Source organism: Poecilia formosa, unplaced genomic scaffold, assembly GCF_000485575.1.
Source record: "Poecilia formosa unplaced genomic scaffold, Poecilia_formosa-5.1.2 Scaffold97, whole genome shotgun sequence".
Classification (NCBI taxonomy): domain Eukaryota; kingdom Metazoa; phylum Chordata; class Actinopteri; order Cyprinodontiformes; family Poeciliidae; genus Poecilia; species Poecilia formosa.
In genome coordinates, this window is record NW_006800036.1 from 219,087 (window position 1) to 234,471 (window position 15,385).

Below are 15,385 nucleotides of genomic sequence, written 5' to 3' on the forward strand. Positions count from 1 at the left end.
TTAAAAAAAAACCCGACATTAATCAATTGATCTTTCTGAGGAGGTAAAGCTGTGGAAACAATCTGGAAAAGGCAGACCACATAGATTAAGAACCAGTGCTATTTTTTCACAAACAAAAATCAGTGAGTCAAGTTACTCTGAAGTGATTCATTTTCTGCTTCGTAAGTATTCAGAACAAGTACATATTTTTAGACTACAAGTGAATTGTATTTGGCACGGTTGCCATCTCCGGTTTGACCGCTAGACATCACACAACGCGCCTCACTCCAATTCATCACTCGGCCAATCCATTAAACCTGCAGAAAAGCCTCTGAATCCGATCTTTATGAGACTTTTCCCCCATCCTGCTGTCCCTGTGGTGCAACATGGCGCGCACGCAAATATAAACAGACGCGATCGCTTAATTTCACTTCACAACTAAACATTTACAAAGAGACACGTTTATGCGTCCATGGCAGGCCCTCACTGCTGTTCCTGTGTTCATTCAGCAGGAAACACAGCCGTCTCTGTGTGCTGCTAAATGAAAAGCTGTGTGTGAGCTGCTGCATGGACTTGGCTGGGGTATAACGGACAGTTAAAGAACAGTGTATTCGTAAAAAAAAAGAAAAAAAAAAAGACTTTTAAACTTTGCTTCCAAGCCATGGAGGAAGGTAAAATGTTAGTGCAATACCTGGAAGGGGAAAGTACTGTTGATTGAATGTGAAGGCTTTGAAAACTTTCCCTCTAGGAGCAATTGGTCCGGGAAGAGCACATTAATGTGAAGATTAAGTGTTCTCCCATGCTGATGTTAAAGCTCTGTGGTAGAAAATGCTGCAGCCGAACAGTCGGTATATGCTGTCGCTATCAGGTTACTTTAAGTTTAACAGTGTACTTGACATGTTGTTGTTGGCGAGACAGAAGAAACTCTGACATACAATTTAAACATCGGCCAAACTCTCCACTAAAACCCAGGCTTTTCTGAAACGAATAAATGCACGTTTAGGCCGGCCTTAACTGTTGGCAGGTGTGATTCTGCAGAAGAGAAACCCAAGCTGCAGACTTAAGTCTCTGCAAGCAAACGGCGTACTTATGTCAGATACGTAAATTTTACACAGTTCAGCAAGAATATCAATGCTACACAATAACCAGGACTGTGCTGTTCTGTCTGGAGGCCAGACACAAATTTGTGTTTTGAGGAGAAACGCCACGACAGACAAGTAACCGTTTTAAATCTGATGAACAGGTCACTGTTGTAGACCAGTCTAGCTCTCTTGATTTGAGTTTAATAAGCAAAATTGAACCTTATTTACCTTAGGGTGGCCCAGAAAAAAAAAAAAAAAAAAAGTTGCTACTACAGCTGGTCCAAAACAACACAAGTGAGCACATTACCCCCATATTCTCCTCCCTGCAAGGCATGTTTTAGGATCGATTTAAAGATTTTAATTTTAGCTTTTAAATGTTGAAATGGTGAGGCTCCTTCTTCTCTAACAAAGTATGCACAAGAGTGCTCCCAGAAGAAGTTTGAGGTCAGAAATCCTGCTGCTTCCAGATCAGAGTTTCAAGTGCTAGAATCCTGCAGGTTTTAGATGGACCCCTTCTCCAACACACCTGATCAGCTGAATGATTTGTTACCAGGCCTCTGTAGAGCTAAATGACCTGCTAATGAGGTGAATGCATCTAAAAGTTGCATGATAGATCATCTATTAACAGATCCAACTAATTATGGATTTAGTGCGGGACCAAAGTTGGGCTTGGAAACGTTTTGAATTGAGAGGTAATTGATGTGTTGCATAAGTAGCCACTAGAAGCTGTTTCTTGCTTCTTTTTGGCTGGTGGTGCTCATGAGTGCTACACCAGAGTTAGTTTCTGTGTATGTATCTTACAAATACTTTTCCCCTTATTTCCTCTAAGTACAGCTGAAGGCAACCGAAGTACCACCAGTGGTGCCTGTATAAAAGCCAGAGAATATTTAGGAGAGATTTTAATTTGTTATCAACAACCGTTAAAATTGCAACAGTGATACTTAAACTTAATTTTTTATTTTTAAAAGACAAACAGATGTTACACTCACACAAATGCACTTTTACTACATAAAAAATGGTTGATGAAGGAATTGGGGGGGGGGGGGACAAAAAAAACCCCAACCAAACACCTTTTGCAAGAACAAAATAAAAACATGAGATCAGTGTTTTCAACTGTGGTCCTCTGGACCCGCTGTCCTGTACGCTTTAGATGATTCCCTTCTGCAGCACACCTGACTTAAAGTAATGGATGTTTACCAAGCTTCATTATGCACGTTTGTGTTACCAGTCCCTGCTCTCCTGTTGGGCTTGTGGCTGGATCCATCTGTGGAACGGCTGCTAATGCTCATTACGGGTCAGGACTGAGAACCTCTGCTTCAGACAGAATAAGCTGTACAGACAATGTGATAATCTCTCTGCCAGGGATGGACTGGAGCTATAAAACAGCGCTGGACTTTGACTGGGCCGGCCCATAACAATTGGCACGCGAAAGGTTATCAACCCCCGGCAGAAGTGTCACAAAACTTTGATCACGACTCACTACAATAAGCCAACAGCACCAACGTTGATGAAGTTATATGCTTCCTGTTCTGCATTCGTCTTATGAAGAGGTTGCTTACGGTGGGTTTGGTAAATGCTCAGCATACTACACCATACACACTGTATGGTTTTCCTCACAGTGTGAGAGTCACTTTCTATCTATGCCATTTTTGTGTTTAAACACTCGCTGTGCTGTTAGAAGTATAAAATCGACTTTTTTGAGCTTTATATCATGCTGTAATATTATTCCCACATCATAAAATACCTGGAGTTTTACTTTGAGTCTTTCATGCATGTTGGAGAAGTCCTTGAATCTCCGTTGGGAGCCATTTGCATAAATGCTCGATCTCACAAATCGCCTCCTTGGAGCTGCAGCCTCCAGCCAACACACTTATTTCTGAGATGCTTCTAATATCATTAGTTAGCGACTTCCACCTCTAAATGTCACATCTTTTTCCTTCGCCTCCTCGGCCCCACCGTTTTCTTTGCCGTTTTTAAATCGCTATCCATATTTCTTTGGCATGAATGCTACAACACTCTTCTTTCCTGCTACTGCTTTTAAAATAGCTGTTGAACCATGCACCGCTAAGGTGGAAAAACACAAATATCACAGTTTAAAACAGATACCCGAGTCTTTATGTTTATTTATACAACATGTTCATGCTGCAGTATTGCCAAACATAAAGGAAAAACGGGAAGCAATGGAGTTAAAGGAGGAAAAATGGTTTAATGTTAGGGTGTTTTGCTAAACTAAGCATGTGCATTTTCACCTAAAACAAGCAGCAGCTGTAAGCATTGATTTTCATGTGACCAGTCTCTATAAATGAAAGCTTTTTTTTGTATCTCAAACCAATTTCAGCAGCACAATTCATAAAATGTGACAATTACCAATCTGGGCTTTAATGTGCATCTAAAGTCTGTGGTGTGAAGGCTTAACGAGGTGCTCCTCTGTTCATTTCTGTTCCTTCTCACACCTTTGAGTAAATGAGGCTGAGTGTTTGAGTGTGCGTGCGTGTGTGTATGTGTGTGTGCGTGTGCATATGTGTGTGTGGTAAGAGGCAGGACTTACTGTCTGCTGCTGCGCTGCCATTGGGCAGAGAGCCCAGATCAACAACCATGCCATCCAGACAGACGTTGAGCTCCCCTCCTGCCACAACCGAGCCTTTGTTCTCCGTCTGCAGAACCAGACTCAGCTGGACGTTCTCCACTAGAGGGAGAGAGGACACACACACACACGGAGGAAGAATGAGTGATAAAGAAAAGGAGAAAGTTGTGGGGAGGAGGAAAAGTGTAATTGGACATCCTTCCTTAAGAACGTCCTCTCAGGGGTTTAGACATTGTCTTCATTCATCACGCATGAAATCAATTAATTCTATGTTTGTTATTTAAAAACAAAAGACAGTTAAGGTAAGGCTAGAGGCATGATTACATTATAATGCCCCCACTCCTCTTTGGGCTCTGTGGCTGGATCCAGCCGCAGACATCTGCACTAACAGCTGTGTGAAGGTGAGATACATTCACTAGCCAAAAAACAATTTAAAATTAAAATCACATCACCTAGACCTAATTAAGCAAACAAGTGAGAGCCCACCTTTGTTAGAGCGCTGCAGTGCTGCACTTCAGCTGGGGTTATACGACCCCAGCTGAAAGAGTGAGGAGCTGCTTCAACACCAGGGTCAGGACATGCGGCCTGTTATTGCACGAATTAGTTTTTTATGAGGGTCTGTGTCAAACAACTAAACAGAAAAATAAAAGTTCTTAAGCAAGTTGGTTTAAGAATGTCAAAACCGGCAAAGGTCATAAAATTAAGCCTCGTATGAAAATTTTTCAGGATTTGGGTCAAACGTCACAGAATTGTTGACTGAAGTCAAATAGCGGCTGAACTGATGGCAATGTTTAATAGTGAAACTTCAGCTCCTGCCACACTGTTTCTTATCTTTTCATGCTAAGTTGGACATAATAATTGTCCAACTCTCTTTGGTTGAAAGTTCAAAGCTCTACTCACAGTCTACAAGTGATCCTAAATGGTTAAATAATTATTAACCCAATTGGACTTTGCCCTATAGCTGCTTCACTTCTGCTCCACATTGTGGCCCCTGCAGACCAGGCGTCCTTCACAACAGCTGCAGTCAGAGATGCTCTGGCCCAGTGGGTCAGCCACAGAACTTTGTACTTGTCACACTGACTAAAATCCTTATGTTTACCTATTTTTACTGTTTCTACAGCATCAAATTTTAGGAGTAAAATGTTCACTTGGGCGTAGGGATGAATGATATATCGTATTGGTCAATTTTAGTCAGTCATTGCTACAAAGAAAAAAAGAAATGACATCTGTGTCCAAGCAAAACTATGGACAGGAGAGAGGAAGAAAAAAGGCGCACAAGAAACAGGGATATGAGAATGGGAGCAAAACAAATGATCTGAAAAGCTTTCAGAGTTAACAAGTTTTTGATCAAGTGAAATGTTCAAACTACCTAAGAGTTGCACAATATACCTGTGCAGAATATTTTTTTTTTCTTTACCCCAAGCCTGAGTGCATTTTCTTACTTTTGCCATCATGAGTGCGCAGAGTGTCCAGGAGGTCTATGGTAGCGCTGCCCAGTAGCTCCTTCCTCAAGGTGTGGCAGCTCCACAGCTTCAGGTCCAGATGACTCTGAGGCGTCACATTGCTGCAGCACACAGGGCAACAATTCAGGCTGCATGAGAATGCTATTGCTAGACCAGTTTATCATCTGTGCAGCTCCATTTCTTTGAAATGATATCAGACGTCAATTTTATTTACAAAGCACTTTAAAAATGGCTAGTAATTGCTCCAAAGTGCTGTGTGATATTTATCAAACCACATGTGAAAAACCATATTGGAATAAAACACAATACATTAAACAGACAGGGTAGATTACAATGTCAGACTTGACATGAATGCCAAATAATAATAAAAATTCGTTTTAAGGAGTGACTTGAAATGTCCCAGGCTATGAGCAGATCCAATATTGAAGAGTAAGTTTTTATTATTTGATCAAAGTATTTTGGAAATGGAGTGGTAGCGAAGAATATCCTTGAGATAAGCCGGTGCTCAGCCATTCATAACTTTAAAAACCAACACAATAATTTCAAAATCAATCCAATATGAAACCAGCAGCCAATACTGGGGTTATCTGCTCACATTTCTGGGTTCCAGTTAAGAGTTGAATTGTGGCGTTTTGAATAATTTGGAGACAAAGTCAAGAAAATTGGTCCGTATTTTTGAACAGTGAGTTACAGTAATCTAAGCACATAGTAACAAAGGCATGGATAAGTTTCTCCACAACTTTAGTACAGAAGCTGTATTTTACAGATTAAAAAAAGGGGCAAGGGAACCAAAAATTTTATCAGGTTTGCTAATCAAAGTTATCCACAGCTATGAACTCCTCATTTAAGCAGGGGAAAGTTTCCCCCCGCACCGAGATTATTTTAAAACTCAGATGAGCTGTGTGCATCTTACAGGGTGAGGTCTTCATTCCACTGCAGCTCCAGGTGCCCGGTGCGTTTGCCCGTTTTTTTGGTTTCACTGGTCAGGCCGTCGGCAGTCACCTCGACGAAGGAGCTGAGCCGAGAGTGTCGGTTCGGCAGCTTTGGGGACTGGGGCTTTGCAGACACCACTGCGTACAAACACACACACCGTTAAATCTGAACACAGATGAGTCAGGCACAGTGAAAGGCTTGTTTTGATATTCAAAAAGTGGTTAATGAGTATGAAACAAAACCAGAGCTGTATTTTTTTGCTAATTCTATGTTCTGTCAACAAAATATCAGAAAAATACAAAAAAGTGCAACAGGTTTTAGACAGCTTTATCAGAATATATGAGAAAGTTTTACTTTAAAATGACAGATTTCTTTTCTGCAATGTCACCGATCAAAATTAAAATGATTTTAAAGATGTTAAAGATGATCAGAAGCTACCCTTTGATATTCTATGTAAAAAAAACAAAAAAAACATTGAGTATAAATTTTTTTGTTTTCATAACATAAAATGAATACAATACTACGCCTGTCGCAATAAATCAATTAATTGCATAATAAAAAGAAGAAACTCAATATTTTTCATTTGCTGGATTTATCGTTTTTCTCTTTTTACCAAAATAAGTCTTCAGTCTGGTGTTTTGGTCTCAACTATTCCTTTCTTTGAAGGACAATTTTGTTTACAGAGGCTTCATAATTAATTTTATTTGTTGTTTTCTTTATTTATTTTAGATATTTCAAATGTCTTCCAGTGCCAGTGTTCAAATGTTCATTAGAATTGAAAGTTTATTGATCCTTGAGAATGTGTTCTTGCACTAATGTGCCATTATTACTGTTGTATTACTTGAAAACTGTCTCAAAACAACAATATTATTGTTTATCTCAATACGTTCTGGGACAATTTATCACCCAGCAAAATGTGTTATCATGACAGGCCTTTAACAATACCATAAATCAAGCTAAATTCTGCTGCAGAATTTAGCTATTTGTTAAAAAGACAGTAAAAAAAATAAATAGTAATCTTATTAACATGTACAGCCTGAGTCTGGATTGTTTTCCTTTACACCTCCGTGACTCAGAGACTCCTCCTTAAATATTTTAAATTCTGATTTTAATTTTTAATTTTCTTTTTTTTTTGTAGTTTACAGAAAGCTAGAGCCATTTTCTTTGCTGCAAGCATCCCAGTTTTCTTCCAACAAATTTGCTTTCCTCTACAATGTACAACTCAGGATAAACATAAACCACAATCTAAAAGTTTCTCTCCTAAAATAGGCAAATAAATAGCATTCATTGCAATGCATACATAATAAAATTGATCATTATTGTTAGTATCCATCAAACACAGGTACAACTTTAAAAACAAACATACATTTTGACTAAACAGAAAATTCAGATGCAGTAATCGCATAAATATAGGGTTTTATTAGTAGCTTAATTAAACTACTAATATGGTTAAGTTGGAGCTTTAACCATAAAGCTCCAACTCCACTTTGGTGCTTAATTTGTTTCAGTAATGTACTTGACTGCACCTCTATGATCAACAATAACTACTGGTAGTGAAATCTTTATGCATTTGTCAGCTTATAAAAGCAAAATAAATATTTTGCCTGGAAATCTCAGTTAGTAAAGGAATCTGTTAAAAGTCTTTTTCATGCTATCAATACAATGTGCTTTAAAGTATGTAATTATTAAATAAATTAAATCTTTATTTGAACTGCCTACAGCAATTTGTCATGAATTTTGTGTCTCAGCTTGCTCAGGATGCAGATGGCCTTTTTTTGTCACTGTTGGGGCGACACACCAGAATACAAACACTGCCCTCTAGTGGCATAAAAGAAAACATGCAATATTGCTTGAATCCTGGTCCTATGGGAATACTACCCGGAATGTTTTTGGGGTTTTGAAATTGCTTACATGTTCTGAGAATCTTATCAGAGCTTGTTGCAGTTCGAAAACGCTGAGGAGCTCATTATGACAAAACGGCCAAAGACAAGTGTATAAATATATTGCAAGACAAGACATGAGGAGATCTAATCTGGCCGAGACATACTGATGTCTGTGCTCCAGAACATCTGGCAAAACAAAAGTGACTCACTGCAGTTAGGAGGAAATGATAGAAAGATGGCACAAGGCCAGCTATGGAACAATCATAGCAGGTCTCAAGAGCATTGAATGATAAGGGGAAGCGCAGAGGAGCTGAACGGCCTTTTTATGAGGCGGTGAGTCAGAGCTGACATTAAAAATAAATAAAAAAAACACCACTGGTCAAAGTCAAGCTTCACTGCGTGCACAGTTATAAGAAAAGCTGTATTTTTCAAGATTTATTTTATCGTTCGAGCCATCAGTCAATCCAAAAATAATACAGTAATTTCAAATGTGCACAATTTTGACCAACTATGAGAATGCCAATCAGTTTTACACATAAAAAGTATTTTGACTTCCGTTTTACACACTCACAGCATACAGGAAAAGCATTTTGTACTTTAATTTTGAACTTTCTGTTTTTACATCTATATTTACTCTAAAAAAAAAAAGCTGTAATGTACTTTATATGCACAAATTTATCTTTGCTATTACTATCACTACTATTAGCAGTGCACCAATTGCAGTTTTCTGGAAAATCACCGATTATAGATCTTCAAAAAGCCTGACCTGCCAATTCCGATTGTGGCAGGTTAGTTTTTTTTTTGTTTGAAATGTTGTTAAATATACCAAGAAAATCACTGATTTTGCAACAGTGGGGTGGCCATTGTTCACTGGAAATGAGCAGACATGAGCTGGTGGGCCGGTCTGTCAGTCAAATCTCTCTCATGGGAGAGCAGGAGAGGACAGAGGCTTATTTTGAGACTTTTGCTGAGGTTGATAAGGTCAGTGGATAAGATTGGTGATCGGCTGATATTTACATGTGAAGCCAATCTCCCAAGATTAAGAAAATTGGTTTCGCCAAGTCGGTTGGCCATTAAATCGGTGCATCCCAAATTATCATGCGCAAACGAAAAGACCAAATTAGTTTAATTTCTAAGAAGCTCCAATTCCACTTTGAGTGTGCTTAAATTCACAAACTCAGGAACTTGATGTGAAAATCCATCTGATAAGCAGCTGTCTATTTTTACCAGCATGTGGTACAAGTTGCTAACACCACTACAAAGTAGCAGTTTTATGCTCGGATGTGTCCTGTGACCCAACACAGTGCTTTTCAATGCAATGTCCAGCACAGCTTCCTTACAACAAGACCTCAGATTGTTTCTGCATCTGTTCCTACCACTTAGGTTTTATTAGAAGCTTGTAAAACCGCAGCCCTGGGTGAGCTGCACCTTCTCTCCTAAAACACGTACACACTTGCTCACACTGAACAATTTGACAGGTGGAAAGAGACTGAACACAAAGTTTCCTGGCAAGCAGAATTCACCAAAGCAGAAAATGTGCCCTTTGGAATTATTGGTACATCTGGCAACAACGTTCAAAAAGCTTTGAAAAAAAATTTTAATAACTGTGAAAAACAAAAGATCTGAAGATGAAATCCCACAGGTTTAATTTTCTTAGCGTCTCTTCAAAATGGGAAAGAAAGAAGAACAAACCATTTAAATAAGGCAGATGTGTGCCGATCTCCATAGGTCGGGAAATTACTATGGAAACGGCTACTACCCTAACCTCATCTTGCAGCAAGAGCGAAAATAAAGTTTAAAACTACTGGAACTGTGGCAAATTTGGTCAAGGACCCATATGTAGTTTGCCAATAAACAGTGAGGAAGACAATGAGGAAGATGGGGGGGGGGAACTCCATTAGCTGCAGGAGTTAGTGGCATTTTGTGGTTGCCAGGAATCCACAGCAATTTATTTCAAGTCCGTTGGACGCATCTTTACCAGTGGGGGTGCTGGAGTGTAGTTTCTTAATGGTAAAGACCCATTGACTTCCTTCATTCCCGATTATTTACATCCACCAGGTGAACGCGGGAGATAGCATGGATATTCAGATAATGAGGTAATATAGTCTCACCTATCCTATAATGTCACAGAAGCTGAGCTGACTGGGAGACTGAGCAGAGAAAATATTGCCCTGCAGCAGTGAAGGTGAAACTTTACAAGGCAGCATGATACAACCATTTCTGCACTCAGCTGAATGTCAGCTGTGTGTATTGTATTTAATGTTGTATGTTTTTTGCACCAGTCAATCAGCAAGATTTGATTTGAACCATTTTCCCTTGATCATTAGGTCAAATACTGAGAGTCACACAGCTTGTCAGGCTACAGAACCATCAGCCTACAGCATGTACATTAATGACAGCTACGGACACGCAGCGATACAGACGTTAACGTTTGATGCATCATCTGGACGTCACTCGTCATTGTAGTTTGTGTGGCATGAAATTATAAAATACTGAAAGAACACTGTGCAAACAAATCAAAACAGAACACTTTACATGCTAATCAGCTCTTTACCTTTCAGGATCAACTGAGACTTTTCGGGGGTCTGGGTACTGCCAGGTCGGGTCACGCTGGCAGCCGCCATGACATCACAGCTCTGTAACACAACCACAAAAAACCCCCACATTAAACAATATGCTTCCTGATGGCTTTTAAACCAGAGGTGCTCGATGTGAGGACTTTATCCCCATCTGTGCAGGGGAGAGTTACCATATAATTGTTAAACAGCCTCGGAGGCACATTAGTCAATGAGATTACAGCTGAGGCTGTAATCTGAACTGATCACTGCAATTTTCCTCTCTGACAACCAATGCAAACCTGCACCGAGTCTGGAGAGGGGTTCTGTCTACAGAGGCTCAAATAAACATTTCTTTCTTTTTTGTTGTTGCTTCCAATTATCTAACAATCAATAGAGAATGAAGTAGACTTTAAAATTAGTGGAACAACATGAACTGCAATGACAATAATGGATGTGGGAAAAACTCACTCCTTTCCTTCTTCTCCATCATTTTGTCTAGCATTCAAATTCAATCCTAATTATTACTAATGCAATCAAGTTTAATCTGACATGTCAACTGGTTTAAAAAAAAAGTATCTGAAGAAATGCTGCCGACTGAATCAAATCAACAACTTCACCGTAATCTTTCAAACTGAACAAGCATGTGGCGATTATGTATGCATTGTAATGAGTGGACAGATGACTGCACTGAGATATTGACTTTTCAGCAATCTCTCATATTGAGCATCCACAACATTAGGGTCCAACTAAGATTAAAATGAAACCAAAACAATCTACTTAAACAAAAAAAAAACCCTCAGTTTTCACTTAATTTAAACAATCTCGGGAATCGCTACAACATGCAGGTGATATTATGGGTTATTTTTTAACTGAGACATTTGCAGCCTATTGAGAAGTTCAATCCATACGAGTCCACTGCCTGTTTAATATTATGATGTCTACAGATATCGCAAAAGAAAACCAATTCATTATTTTTTTTGAGCAGCATGGTCAATGTCACAGCAGAGGTTTGGCCCTCATCGGCTTCACCTTGAGCAAAGTCACAGATGAGCTCCGCAGCATTTAACCATAAGAAAACTGTAATGCACAACAAGACTGCAATCTGCCAAGATGCTGTCCTTTCTACAAACTCTTTTATCAAGGTAAGGTTTGTCACTCTGCTGTTCACTAACCCAGAGCTTGTGCTTAAATTTGGTTCACTCTATAAAATGTGTAAATTGCCCGTTGAAGATTGCATCAGCGACTTCTTCTTATCAACTTCAATCCCAGACCAACGATAAAGTATTTGTTCTAGTGCTTGATACACCACTTAACTCCACCAATGAAAAATTCTAAAATTAAGACATACTTTGTTGTTGTTTTTTTTTTTATAAAAAGAATATTAACTTATGAAAGAATGAGATTTTTTCTTTAATGTTTTTAAGACATAGCTTCTTCCTACACTGCAAAAACACAACATTGCATACAATCTAGAAGCTTAATTACTTAATAATAATGATGAAAAAGTTCTAGTTGCATTAGGCTTGTCACGATAAATTTTGCTAGACAATAAATTGTCCCTGAACTTATTGCGATAAACGAAAATATTGTTGTTTTGAGACCATTTTCAAAACATTTTCAAGTAATATAACAGTAATAATGGCAAAACAATGCAGGCACAAGTTCTCAAAGATAAATAACCTTTAAAATATAATAACATTTAAAGACTAAAACTGGAAGAAATTTTAAATATCCAAAATAAATAAAGAAAACAACAGAAACAACAAATGAAATTAATTAAACACCAAACTGACGACTTTTATTATTCAGTTTTTGGTAAAACGAGAAAGAAGAGAGAAAAACGATAAATCAAGCAAATGAAAATTATTGAGTTTCTTTTAATTTATCATGTGATTAATTGATTTATCATTAATTGTGACAGGCCCAGCACTGGCAGCTTATTTTACTTATAGCATGGATAAAATTTCTTGCTATAAGTGAAATAATCTAGCAGTATTTCATCAATATTAAGTAATTATCTACTTAAAATAAGCTGCTATGTATTGTAAGTTCATTTTTTTTGTCTTCATAATTTTATCTTAAGATATTTGTACTTGGAACTAGAAAAAAATATGTGGTAAGATTTTGTAGTTTTACAGCGATATTGCTCAGACAAAAAACAAAAGAGTCATTGTTAACAATAAAGTAATGAGAAGCAGCTCCAGACGTCTGTATAATTAATATGTCACTCTGCACAATACATTCAATCATAATCATTATTACATCAGTTTGTGCAATATTACGGTTACAATGGAGTGACTGACTGAATTCATCCTTTAAATAATTTTGGTCAGCTGCACAACCTCTTTCTGACCTTGATGTGTCCACAGCAGATGTAGATTTTAGCGAGTGACTGAAATGCTATTCAATTCAATTCAGTTTATTTAAACCGCATCCGTTCAAAACAAATGTCATCTAGACATCCTTTACAAAAAAGAAAATTTATGGGCATTGCATTCTTTTTAGTGGGAATACTGTTGATATGAGCAACAGTGGAAGCGTAAGGAAAGATGAACCTCCAGTCATCCAAGCGACAGTGGAGTTGATCGCGAAGTGTGAAATAGGCGTCCCGATCAACTGCAATGCAGTCAAGAATAACTTGGCACATGTATGTTCTTCTATTATTCAGGCCTAAAGAAATATTCGTCATTGCATCAGGATGAGCCTGGTTGCAATCTGGAGCTCGGTGCTACTATTTTATCCTGTCATTTGCCATCACTAAACCAAAAAGCATGTTTTCCATTGATTTCTGAGGGTAACTATCCAGAAATACTTAAGAGTAAGAAAAAAAGTAAATGATGTGAAAGTGGTTCCATTCTGCTGATTATATTGCATTTACACTGAAGTTTGCCTCCAACTCTTTGCAGCTGCAGACCTAATCAGGTTCATGGTATTCAGTTGTTTTCAGCTGCATTAATTCTGTATTGAAAACTGTGAAGGTCTTGGCAAGAGGGCCTGACATGACTTGATACAGAAGCTAATTACTTACTTACACAAATGCCGTGTACATTCTTAGAAATCATTAGATATTGGCAACTTGCTTAAAGAAAACAAAATCAGAAATTGGCGGTAGTCAGCCAATCTTTAACTACACCAGCCCTGAATTCGTAATTGATTAGTTGAAAATTAAGAGTTGTTAAAAAAAACTGCATCATAACCAACATTAATCTGTGTGTAAAGCTGGTCCTGACTGAGTGAGTAAGACTCAGGATTTTATAATCAGAATTAGGGAAGCGTTGCGAGGAGGACGTCACTAGATAATGAGAAGTTGAATACATTACAGCCTTGCTTTGCTTTATTTTTTTTTAAAAGACCAATTGTGTCATGGAAGATAGCAGAACAACAGCAAATGTTGGCTGTGTTGGAAAATCTCAAAGTTAAGCTGAGGGTTTACAAACTCAACGGGTAATACGCGCAGAGACCTGTAATGCTAAAGGCAAAACCTGAGCTCATCACTAAAACAAAATGCTAAAGACGGTTTAAAAGTGAACTCAGCTTAACAACACTGATGATCAACGCATCTGTAATTTACATACAACTACCTTATTTTATGTTGGTTTTTTTTTTTTTTGTTGGAGTCAAAGACTCAAATTTTCTTCCTATTTTCTGACATAATTCAATTGAAATCCACGAGTTAACAATCTTAGATCCATAACTTATTATTTTGTACCATCAAAATGTAAGTCAAAACACAATGCGTCTCTCCTCTTGTAGGCAAACTTAAGAGGCGAGTTTTGTAGAAAAATATGCAAACACTAACTGCTGCATCAAGGTGACTAATGCTGCCATCCCAGCCTGGGACCACAGGAAACTATGATACACAGCTGGAATACTTTTGGTAATAATCAAAGCAGATAACTGGGTGTTTAACCAACAATAAACAAAAAAAAACACAACCTAAGGTCACTGGCAAAGCCGCAGATGATCCGATGGGAATTATCACAACAAAAGAGGACATTACCTCCTATCCACTTTGCAAACCAAGCTGATCGGCTGAGCAGAATGGGGATATCAGCTGGAGAGTTTGGAGCCGAGTTTAGTTTCATTTAAACTGTCAAATGTGTGTTGTCGATAAACAGACTTATGCTCAACCTAATAAACATCCATGGCAGCTGCGCACAAAACACAAACACGGAAGATGATTGAGGTTCGCACCCCATAGTCAAGAGATAATTAGGAAACGGCAAAACTTCCGGCACGTCTTTTTAAAAATAAGACTCAAGAGGAACGCGTATCAAAAAACCAAACGGGAGTAGGCTGCTTTTCAGAATGTGCACCACTCTCTTTCCTACCTTTGTAGTTTAGGGCGTTTCGTACCAGACAACAGAGTATAATTGATCAACCATGCTATGGGTTTGCATGTATTTATATGCTTTCTTATTCTTCATATAATGTACTATGAGAAATTTTGATTATATGCCTCAGTAATGTTACCTGTCAAGAGCCAATTGCTCAGGCTTCCTCTGGACTTTATCAGTGGGAGTGCAGAGCAATACACAATTTTCAGATAATAAAAAATGTCGATATAAATTAAATATCGACTGAGATTTTATCATTTCACTGTCAACTGTATCTCCAATGTAATGTTAGAGGGGAAAACACCTGGTGAAAGTACAAAAGTATAAAATGTATAAGGTTACATTGACACAGCTGAAGAAAAAAGCTAGATAGGATTATAATGTACAATGACACACTTAACGTTAAATAATATATATTTTTTAAACGTTTAACAAAATCGTCTTTTTGTGAGCACATAGCTTTTAATTTGGATTTCTTTACGCTTTATAAAAAAAAAATAAAAAAAATACCACACATCATAGTGTGGAAATACGTCCTTAACTTTGAAGAATGCTCTTTCTTACAT

The 15,385-nt window shown here is 38.0% G+C and overlaps 1 protein-coding gene across 3 annotated transcripts in view; it reads right to left on the bottom strand.

Annotated features, from left to right (window-relative positions):
• Nucleotides 1-15,385, bottom strand: part of wwp2 (WW domain containing E3 ubiquitin protein ligase 2) — a 57,389-nt gene that overhangs the window by 41,677 nt on the left and 327 nt on the right. For 2 of the 3 annotated variants that reach the window (XM_007558490.1, XM_007558488.1), the window contains exons 2-5: nucleotides 10,479-10,560; nucleotides 6,022-6,178; nucleotides 5,088-5,209; nucleotides 3,610-3,747 (exon numbers count right to left, since the gene is read on the bottom strand). In XM_007558490.1, coding sequence (XP_007558552.1) covers nucleotides 3,610-3,747; nucleotides 5,088-5,209; nucleotides 6,022-6,178; nucleotides 10,479-10,548 — 487 coding nt within the window. In that variant the 5' untranslated portion in view covers nucleotides 10,549-10,560. Of the gene's footprint in view, nucleotides 1-3,609; nucleotides 3,748-5,087; nucleotides 5,210-6,021; nucleotides 6,179-10,478; nucleotides 10,561-14,482; nucleotides 14,638-15,385 lie in introns of those variants that run through there. The other variant, XM_007558489.2, reaches the window with a different exon arrangement.